The following is an 11,114-nucleotide window of genomic DNA, read 5'->3' on the forward strand; positions in this document are numbered from 1 at the left end:
ACGCTGCGAGCTTTGAGGAGTTTGACCTGAGAACATCTGTTACTCATGAATGTGATGACAGACACAGTGTCGAGATGTTAAGAGACTCACGTTTGCCATCATTCTGGATGCTGTACATAGAAAAGCATCTCCATCAACAGATACCAACATCAATGACATAAAAACACAAACATGAGGACTCGCAGGTTTTCTGACAACAGTATGAACTTTAGAAAACTCTTATTATTGTAACAGATTGTATTTGAGTGTTCTTATTCTGGAATACTGAGTCCAATCGCATTGTAGTAAGTGTGTGTGTGCAATACTGTTTTCCCCTCGGGGCTCACCGTAGTTGGGGAGTGAGCATGCGCACTCGGAACTAAAGTGTGAGGTTATCACATGTGCGATCTCATAATAAAGAGAAAGAGTTATGTACCAGAAGAAAGCATCCGTTTACTTATTTTATAAACCACAAGTTCCAGGCGAACCCACATAAACGCTCGGTTACATTGGTGGCAGCATGTTTTTCATGTGTTGAGAGAAACCACACAGTCTGTGTTGTTGGGGTGGGACTTCCTGTTGAAGAATCACGCCTCGTTAGAACTCAGCCGGGCTAAGTTACAACTATGGGACATCTCAGTTCCTCTCCTCACTAACAAGGACTTTGTTCCACTTTGCTGCAATGTGTCCCTGGCGACCACAATGACCTTACCGCCCCTCAGTGAGTCAGTTGAGCCAGTTAGGGTATCCTCCCCTTATGTGACTCAGTGGTCTACCGACTTTGATGGCTATTTGGAACCTAATGTGGCAGATTCTTCCAGCTTAGTGGTGGCTCACACAGTAACCACTGTTCACGATGGACTGACAAAAGCTCGGGTCTTGAACCCTACTGGACAGCACATTTCACTGAAAGAAGGTTTGCACCTGGGTGAATTTTATTCTGTGGATGACACTGGCATTCAACTGCTTCATGCTCCCGTTGATGTAGCTGCAACAACTGCATCAGGAGTCGCCCCCCCTATATCATTGCAAGACTCAACTGTTTCAGAAACTGAAAAAGCAGAACTGTCAGCATTGCTGCTGGAATACAAAGATATCTTCAGCTCCTCTGCGCAAAATACAGGCAAATGCAATTTAATTAAACATAACATCAGAACTGGAGAGCAGACCCCTATCAAGCAACGTGCGTATCGGGTATCTCCTGAAAAACGTGCTGAAATAGAAAGACAAGTGGCTAGTCTGCTGGAAGAGGGTGTCATTGAGGAGAGCTGCAGCCCTTGGGCATCGCCAGTGGTCTTGGTGAAAAAGAAATGTGGCGCGTGGCGATTTTGTATCGATTATAGACGCTTGAACAGTGTTACGGTGAAAGATTCTCACCCTCTACCCCGCGTGGACGATACTCTGGATGCATTGTCAGGCGCTGTGTGGTTCAGCACACTGGATTTTTCTAACGGCTACTGGCAGGTGGAAGTCGCCGAAGACGATAGAGAAAAGACGGCATTCACGACGGGACAGGGGCTCTATCAGTGGCGATCCATGCCAATGGGTCTCTCTAATTCCCCTGCGACATTCCAACGTCTGATGGAGCTGGTCCTGAGGGGGCTCCCATGGCACGTCTGCATGGTATATCTCGACGATATCTTGATTTACAGTAAATCATTCAAGGAACACCTGTCTAGCCTAACGGAAGTGTTTTCAAGAATTCAGTCTGCCGGATTGAGACTGAACCCAAAGAAATGCCACCTTGCCAGAGATCATGTTGTTTTTCTGGGCCATGTTATTTCTCGAAAGGGACTGCAGCCCGATCCCCGGAATACAGAGAAGGTTTTAAATTGGCCAGTTCCCCAATCTCCATCAGAGGTCAGGGCCTTTGTGGGACTATGTTCCTATTACAGACGTTTTGTCAGAGACTTCTCTAAGCACGCAGCTCCATTGAACCAACTTGTTGGGAAGAATGTTCCCTTTGTGTGGACTCCTGAATGTGACAAGTCTTTCAACTTCCTGAAAATTTTGTTGTCATCTGAGCCTGTAGTGATACTGCCCGACTTTCATTTGCCGTTCAAAATCTTCACGGATGCATCCAATGTGGCCGTCGGTGCAGTGCTGGCCCAGGATAGGGACGGCATCGAACATGTGGTCGCATATGCCAGCCGGGCATTGAATGGCACACAGAGGCGTTGGTCTACTTTTGATCGGGAGCTGTGGGCCATTGTGTGGGCTGTGAGAGAGTTCCGACACTACATCGGACTTGCTTTTTTCACCATTATCACAGACCACCGACCCCTGTTAGCTCTGCGGCGTATGTCTATTGAAGATGACCCGACAGGGAGAAGAGGGAGATGGATTATGGAGCTTGATCCACTGAATTGGGTCATCGTGCACAAGGAGGGAAATCAGCATAAGAATGCAGACGCTCTTTCACGGCGCCCTGTAACACTCGACTGGAGTGCCGTTGAATCTGGTGGCAAAGCGGTGGTAAAAGTCAATGTGGTGAGTTCAAATCAACAATGTACTTACTTTCCATGTTCCTCTGATAGTGTTGATCCTCCTAAGGGAGTGACTATGCATGCTTGCTCTAGAATCCCTGTCTTTCACCACATCTGACATTAGGGCTTTGCAGCAGACCGATCCTGACATCAGAACAGTGTTGAGATGGGTGGAGCTTTTGCAAAGACCGGCAAGGGGACAGATAAAAGGAGCCTCTCAGTGCTTAAGAAAACTTTGGACTGAGTTCAGTCGTCTCACTATCATTGATGGACTCTTGTGTCGCTCTGTCATCTGTACTCTTACGGGTGAGCCCAGGATCCAAATTGTTGTTCCTTCTGCAATGATTTCTGACCTGCTCTTGCAGTTGCATGGGGCCCCAGCCTCTGCACATTTCTCTGCTGAACGTGTATGGGAGCGGGCAAGAAATATCAGCTACTGGCCTTCTATGTACAGGGACATTAGAACGTGGTGTGAGCAATGCAAGGCATGCCAGACTCGTCGTGGTCCAGTTCCGTCCCATCGAGCACCTATGGGCGGTTCCCAAACTGTGCGGCCATTTGAGAGGGTGGCTATGGACATTTTAGAGCTGCCTACAACCTCCAAAGGTAATCGTTATGTGTTGGTTGTGGAGGACTACTTTACTAAATTTGTCAATTTGTATGCATTGCCGAATCAGACCGCACAGACTGTAGCACACTGCCTGTTTGAGGACTATGTTCTTATTCACGGTGTTCCAGAGACTTTGCATTCAGACCAAGGTCGTCAGTTTGAGGCGCAGGTGATCCAGATCCTTTGTAACTTGATGAAAATCAACAAAACACGTACCACTCCCTACAACCCAAAATCGGATGGTATGGTTGAGCGGTTCAATCGGACACTGATTGATCAGTTGGCTAAGACACTTCTGACCCATGGTGGAGAATGGGATGAGTATGTGAAACATGTTGCATTTGCTTATAACACATCACCCCACTCCAGCACTCATTTCACACCATACTTTTTGACTCATGGTCGGGAGGCACGGGTCCCGGCTGATGTTCTGTTACCTACACATGCTCTGGACTCGCAGATGATGGTATCTCATGCTGACTTTGTTGCTGCATTACTGAAAAAGCTGGACTCTGCCTTTAGCGGGGCACGCATGCATAGCGAGGCAGCTCATGACCGTCAGAAAATGTACCATGACGAAGGAGTGCGTCACCAGCCGTATGCTGTGGGTGCTATGGTGTGGCTGAACAATCCTGTGGAAAGTCGCATGAAACTGGCACCCCATTGGAAGGGACCGTACAAGATTGTGAAAGTAATGGATTCATGTGGTGAATTGGGACTAACGTATCAGATTGTCAATGCTTTGGACTCTGAGGAGCGAGCGCAGATAGTGCATTATAATAGGCTGCGGCCTTATACTTTGCCTGTTCCTTCGCTGCCGCAAAAACAGACTTTTTCTAACGTGCCCACTTCTCTGCCAATGTCCTCCTCCCTGGAGGCTGGAACATCAGACTGACTTGAGTGTGTGTCTCCTCAGAGAGACCTGAGGGTTTCACCTGATGACCTTTGTTCATTAAAGAGGTCAGATACATATGTAGGTAGGACTGGGAGGATGTTAAAACCTCCTGGCCGTTTCAGGGACTTTGTTATGTACTGAGGTTAACGTTATGCTCATTGTGAGTGCTCATTTTCAGGGTTTGTTCTATGTTGAGCACTGTTTGAAATTTTTGTTTTGTTTGTTTCAGTTAAAATAGGAAGAAGAAAAGGTGCCTTATATAATTCTCATGGTGTCATGTTGCACTGCTGTGTTTGGTTCATGTTATAAAATGTGCATTGAGTTGTTATTTGTTTCTATAGGCCATGTATGTTTTTATGCTTTGTTGTTCTGGAATATAAACGAGGACGTTTATTCTGGAGGGGGGGACATATGTAACAGATTGTATTTGAGTGTTCTTATTCTGGAATACTGAGTCCAATCGCATTGTAGTAAGTGTGTGTGTGCAATACTGTTTTCCCCTCGGGGCTCACCGTAGTTGGGGAGTGAGCATGCGCACTCGGAACTAAAGTGTGAGGTTATCACATGTGCGATCTCATAATAAAGAGAAAGAGTTATGTACCAGAAGAAAGCATCCGTTTACTTATTTTATAAACCACAAGTTCCAGGCGAACCCACATAAACGCTCGGTTACATTATATACAGAAGGCAATAAACATCTTTACACGGCAGAACTGAATTTCTGTACCTCACTCTCTTTTCTTCTTTAGCAGAACTATAAGCATCATGAAATGGACCGTAGTGGAAAGATGCAAAAGATTACACCTGAAGAACCTCCTTACAGATGTGTCTCTCAGACTCTCTTTAGTCTGATATATCCTAGTGAACTATTGCTGGTCACAGTTTTTACCTTCAGTATATTTGTATTTGTGTTACACTGTGTCTTCAGTGTAGTGTCACTTTGCTCAAAACTTGGAGAAGTTTTCTCTTGCCTCTTATCAATAAGCTTCTCGAAGTAAAAGTTGATTTAGTTTTTCTATGAAGTTCTTGTGGCTATTTTTCATATTTCTCTGTTTTTGACAACCAAAAGCTGTGCAATGTTGTGGCATTATGGAAGCTGAATATAAGATTAACACAAACTAAACACAAACAACAAACATTTACATTTGCAGCAGCTCCATTCAAGTGAAAATGTGGGAGGAGCTATGACATCACATGTGAGCAAGATCTTTTAGTAAAATTGTGGGAGGAGCTATGACATCACTGGAGAGCGAGATCTTTTAGTGAAAATGAAACTAAACTGATGAACAACAATCTGCTTTATTTCTTCACAAACAAGATATCTGAGACTTTCAAAGACGCTCATGATCACATCTGATACTCACTCACAGGTAACACCATTAAGATATGTGAGAGATTTCTCTGAACAAGTTTGTAATGTGTTTTGCTTCAGTGGGCTGTGTGTCTTACTAGAGCACATTAGACAAAACCAGATGAATACACACGTTTAATGAGTTAAATGAATTAAACTAGTTAGATATGAACTGAAATATTAACAGAATTTTATTCATTGTAAAGATTAGTTTGTGTTGGTATTGTGTCACACGACTGAAGACTTAAAGAAACAGGAAGTGTGTGAACTACAGACAGAATGAAAAACACAATAAACAAGAAGAGAAATACATGTGAACATTAAATGTGTTTATGAATGAAACATACTGAACGTGTGTTTTATGTTCTGAAATATACAATATAGTTTAAGCTTTGAGAAGAGACAGAATCTTAAAATATTTAAAGAGAAGACTTGTGATGGCAGAAACTTTACCAACATCATCAAAACCAAGACAGACCAGGAGAGAGAGTATGGAGGAACATCCACGTAAGTCAACAACACAAAATGAATAAATATGTAAATTATTTAATGTGTAAAATCATATCAATCTATTTACATAAATGTTTAATCTGTCAGTGATGAATGTTGATGATTTCTCAGCTCTGTCATCGTCCAGTGTTTCTCTGACGGAGGAGCTTCAGTGTTCTGTGTGTCTGGAGGTGTTCAGTGATCCAGTCAGCACTCCATGTGGACACAACTTCTGCAGGAGCTGTCTGAAACAGTACTGGGACAACAGTCACATCTACTTGTGTCCAATGTGTAAAGAAACATTCAGTAAAAGACCAGACCTCAAGATCAACACAACACTCAGACAGGTTGTGCTGCACTACAACGAAAAGATCAGTGTGAGAAGATCTGAAGTTCTCTGTGACATCTGTGATGAGAGAAAGCTGAAAGCCCTGAAGTCCTGCCTGATGTGTCAGAACTCTTACTGTGAAACTCATCTGGAGCCTCATCATAGAGTCCCAAACTTAAAGAAACACAAACTGATGGATCCTGTGGAGAATATAAAGGACTATATATGTCAGAAACATGAGAGACCTCTGGAGTTCTTCTGTAGAGATGATCAGACATGTGTGTGTGTGTTTTGTACTGATGGAGACCACAAGACTCACAACACTGTTCCTCTAGAGGAGATGAGTGAAGAGAAGAAGGTTTGAGTCAATAACAACATTAAAACATGATTTAATAACCTGTTTACCTGTGATCAAATGTGTCTGTGTGTTGCTGTCTGCCTATAGACTCAACTGAAGAAGACACAGACAGACGTTCAGCAGATGATCCAGGAGAGAATCAAGAAGATTCAAGACATCAAACACTCAGCACAACTCAGAAAAGTAAGTTGAAGAGAAGAAGTGTTTGTCTTATAAATAAAGATGATGAATGAAAACATGATTGTTTCAGAGAAGCACAGATGAGGAGAAAGCAGCTAGTGTTGAGGTCTTCAGCGCTCTGATCAGATCCATTGAGAGATGTCAGACTGAGCTGCTGGAGATGATGGACGAGCAGCAGAAAGCAGCAGAGAAACAGGATGAAGATCTCATGAAAGATCTGGAGCAGGAGATCACTGAGCTGAAGTGGAGAGACAGTGAGCTGGAGCAGCTCTCACACACTGACCATCATCTCCACCTCCTACAGGTCAGTCTCTCTCTCTCTCTCTCTCTCTCTCTCTCTCTCTCTCTCTCTGTCTCTCTCTGTCTCTCTCTCTCTCCTCATGCTGAGGGATTTCTTCTCTCTTCTGCTGTAGGTTGACTCATCCCTGTATAGACCTCCACACACCAAGAACTGGTCTGAGATCAGTATGAAGACTGATGTCAGTGTGGAGTCTCTGAGGAGAGCTCTGACTCAACTGCAGGAGACTCTAGATGACAAACTCACCCAAACCGGTACGTGAAAATTAGTTGATCAAATACCCACATAATGAAATATGAACATCTGCTATAAAAAAGAATATAAAACTATCATTTTGGAATTGTAAGGTTCTGTGTGCATCCTGATCAATTTTGAGGAATTGAGCTTATGCTAAGTTTTTGTGGACAATTTGACTTTGTAGATAATACCTTGATATATATATAACAGGGGTGTAACGGAACATGTATTCATACTGAACAGTCACCAGCTGTCACTGGGAAAATTCAGATGAAGTCATCATTCCTTTGCCCTACTCCCTTCGAAGGGATAAAATGTATTGTTTATTTGCATTGATTGATTACTATTAAGAATACAATTTTAACTAATTCTGTACTTTCAGTGAACTTCATTATATCACCAAACTATTGTCCAATATTCTTCTTTATCAAGATCTTATTTTTCACATCAATCATATCAATAAATCTAATTAATCTTTAAAAAAAAATTCTAAATTCTTGGTAATTGTGTAGTTCTGCAGGAAACAGCATTTAGTGGTTATTTATTAATATTTAATAAGTAATAAGTAACTAATTGTTCCTTTAAACATCAGCTTGTGTTACTTACTGTAACGGTCACCTACTGGAGTGCCCTTGAGAACCACCAGAGGGCACTCCAGTATTATTAGTCACATCAGACTATTACCACTCACTCACCGAACTCCATTTCCCATCTTGCCTTTCACCTGGGACTGATTGCGCACACACCTGCATGTCATTCACATACACACATATAAACCACTTCCACACACCCATTCAGTGTGATGTCTTGATTTGTTCCGGCTGTCATTTCTGAGCGTTATTTGTATTTGGTACTTGACCTTGGACTGTTTCCCGTCGCTGACCAGAAGTGCCTGATCTGATCTGATCTGATCTGATCTGATCTGATCTGACCTGACCTGGATTGCTCATTGGACTCTGGTTCTTGCTGCCTGCCTCGACCCTTTGCTTGTCTACCTGGTTTGTCTCTGCCTTTCGTGTATTGCCCTGTTCGCTGAAGTTTACCCTACCTGTCTTGACCACTCTTAAATAAAGCTGCAAAAGGATTCTGGACTCTGCCTGGTAACAACAGAAGACTTCGCCACCCCAAGATCTTGCAGCGATACCTACCATTGGCCCAGTCCTCCTTCTCTTCCGCCTCAGCCAAGGCAACTGCCCGATAGAGAAATATGTTGAGGCTCTGCCATGGGGTGGACTTAAACGAGGCGGTCTTAAAGGACATGTTCCGCTATGGGCTTGAGGACATGTTAGAGTACCTCATGCCTGACACACTCCTCAATGGACTTTAAGTCGATATATTGACCTCGCCCTTCGGATAAGGGGCTCGTCCTTTACTGTGGGCTTGGTGGATGAGGGGTCCCACAATCTCACAGCATCCCTTCAGCCAGAGCCAGAGCTTCGCGTCAGTCCTGCCGAGCCAGAGCCAGAGCTTCACGCCAGTCCTGCCGAGCCAGAGCCAGAGCTTCACGCCAGTCCTGCCGAGCCAGAGCTTCACGCCAGTCCTGCCGAGCCAGAGCCAGAGCTTCGCGTCAGTCCTGCCGAGCCAGAGCCAGAGCTTCGCGTCAGTCCTGCCGAGCCAGAGCCAGAGCTTCGCGCCAGTCCTGCCGAGCCAGAGCCAGAGCTTCGCGTCAGTCCTGCCGAGCCAGAGCCAGAGCTTCGCGTCAGTCCTGCCGAGCCAGAGCCAGAGCTTCGCGTCAGTCCTGCCGAGCCAGAGCCAGAGCTTCGCGTCAGTCCTGCCGAGCCAGAGCCAGAGCTTCGCGTCAGTCCTGCCGAGCCAGAGCCAGAGCTTCGCGTCAGTCCTGCCGAGCCAGAGCCAGAGCTTCGCGTCAGTCCTGCCGAGCCAGAGCCAGAGCTTCGCGTCAGTCCTGCCGAGCCAGAGCCAGAGCTTCGCGTCAGTCCTGCCGAGCCAGAGCCAGAGCTTCGCGTCAGTCCTGCCGAGCCAGAGCCAGAGCTTCGCGTCAGTCCTGCCGAGCCAGAGCCAGAGCCAGAGCTTCGCGTCAGTCCTGCCGAGCCAGAGCCAGAGCTTCGCGTCAGTCCTGCCGAGCCAGAGCCAGAGCCAGAGCTTCGCGTCAGTCCTGCCGAGCCAGAGCCAGAGCTTCGCGTCAGTCCTGCCGAGCCAGAGCCAGAGCTTCGCGTCAGTCCTGCCGAGCCAGAGCCAGAGCTTCGCGTCAGTCCTGCCGAGCCAGAGCCAGAGCCAGAGCTTCGCGTCAGTCCTGCCGAGCCAGAGCCAGAGCTTCGCGTCAGTCCTGCCAAGCCAGAGCCAGAGCCAGAGCTTCGCGTCAGTCCTGCCGAGCCAGAGCCAGAGCCAGAGCTTCGCGTCAGTCCTGCCGAGCCAGAGCCAGAGCCAGAGCTTCGCGTCAGTCCTGCCGAGCCAGAGCCAGAGCTTCGCGTCAGTCCTGCCAAGCCAGAGCCAGAGCTTCGCGTCAGTCCTGCCGAGCCAGAGCCAGAGCTTCGCGTCAGTCCTGCCGAGCCAGAGACAGAGCTTCGCGTCAGTCCTGCCGAGCCAGAGCCTCTGCCTTTCGTGTATTACCCTGTTCGCTGGTGTTTACCCTGCCTGTCATGACCACTCTTAAATAAAGCTGCAAATGGATTCCGTTGACTCTGCCTCGTCACAACACTTACTGATTAGTTACTCTTTTTTCCATTTTAGTTATTAGTAATGACTAGTGTTATTGCAGCACTAACTATTTGTTCTGCATTAGTTCCTCCGTAATTGCCTGTTAAGTATGAAACAGTATTATTAAGTGTTACAGAATTATGTTATTAACTCAATTCTGACAAAAAATGTTATAACACGATAGAAGAAATGATTCCAAGGCAGTGATAATGCTGTACTTACCCTTGTAATCTTTGGTTTAGAAATGGTTGTAAAAAAATGGTTGTAAGATAAACTCTTGATGATGTTTTATTGTTATTTGTGTTGACAGTGTTGAGGAGGATGCAGCAGTTTGCAGGTACAATGTGTGATCTTCACTGTTCTCAATAATACTTTACACACACACATACTCACCTCTACAATTATAGACACATCGACATCTTTATATTGATTCATATTCACTGATCTCTCTCAGTGGATGTGACTCTGGATCCTGATACAGCTCATCCATATCTCATCCTGTCTGAAGATGGAAAACAAGTGAGAGATGGAGATATTAGATATGAACTCCCAGATAATCCAGAGAGATTTGATCAGTGTGTCAATGTTCTGGGTAAAGAGGGATTCTCTTCAGGGAGATTTTATTTTGAGGTTCTGGTGAAGGGAAAAACTGAATGGGATTTAGGAGTGGTCAGAGAATCTGTTATTAGGAAAGGGGAGATCACAGCAACTCCTCATAATGGACACTGGATTGTAGTTCTGAGAGATTGTATTAATTATCAGGCATGTACTGGTCCCTCTGTCTTTCTGTCTCTGAGAGTGAGTCCACAGAAGGTGGGGGTGTTTGTGGATTATGAGGAGGGTCTGGTCTGTTTTTATGATGTGGAGAACAGATCTCATATCTACTCTTTCACTGGTCAAACTTTCACTGAGAAACTCTTTCCATGCTTCAGTCCATGTCCTAATGATGACGGTGAAAATTCTGCCCCACTGATCATCTCACCTGTTCATTACAACAAATAAATGTACACACATGATATACAATATTTGGAACTAAATCCTGGTGGAGTTAGAATAGCGCACTGTTCCCTCATTATGTTCTACATGGTGAATGAAGCATATCTAAAAGGCTAATCACAACTAAAATGAATTTATCAGGAGTTGAAGAATTTACGTTACTAAAAAGTAGCCTTTCCATGCCATTCATACTAGAATGATTTGAAACAATCTTTCAGATTAAAACATGATTCATTATAAAATGCTCTAAAC

At 45.0% G+C, this 11,114-nt stretch overlaps 1 protein-coding gene across 2 annotated transcripts in view; it reads left to right on the forward strand.

Annotated features, from left to right (window-relative positions):
- LOC306901085 (E3 ubiquitin-protein ligase TRIM39-like) overlaps window positions 1-11,007 on the forward strand; it is a 12,514-nt gene extending 1,507 nt beyond the window's left edge. The window contains exons 2-9 of one of the 2 annotated variants that reach the window (XM_079468587.1): window positions 5,289-5,340; window positions 5,706-5,828; window positions 5,943-6,496; window positions 6,584-6,679; window positions 6,747-6,980; window positions 7,090-7,228; window positions 10,177-10,203; window positions 10,321-11,007. In XM_079468587.1, the coding sequence (XP_079324713.1) occupies window positions 5,759-5,828; window positions 5,943-6,496; window positions 6,584-6,679; window positions 6,747-6,980; window positions 7,090-7,228; window positions 10,177-10,203; window positions 10,321-10,868 (1,668 nt within the window). In that variant the 5' untranslated portion in view covers window positions 5,289-5,340; window positions 5,706-5,758 and the 3' untranslated portion in view covers window positions 10,869-11,007. Of the gene's footprint in view, window positions 1-5,231; window positions 5,341-5,705; window positions 5,829-5,942; window positions 6,497-6,583; window positions 6,680-6,746; window positions 6,981-7,089; window positions 7,229-10,176; window positions 10,204-10,320 lie in introns of those variants that run through there. The other variant, XM_079468588.1, reaches the window with a different exon arrangement.
- The last annotated feature ends 107 nt before the right edge of the window (window positions 11,008-11,114 follow it).

Source organism: Barbatula barbatula (genome assembly GCF_947034865.1).
Source record: "Barbatula barbatula genome assembly, chromosome: 1".
Taxonomy (NCBI): domain Eukaryota; kingdom Metazoa; phylum Chordata; class Actinopteri; order Cypriniformes; family Nemacheilidae; genus Barbatula; species Barbatula barbatula.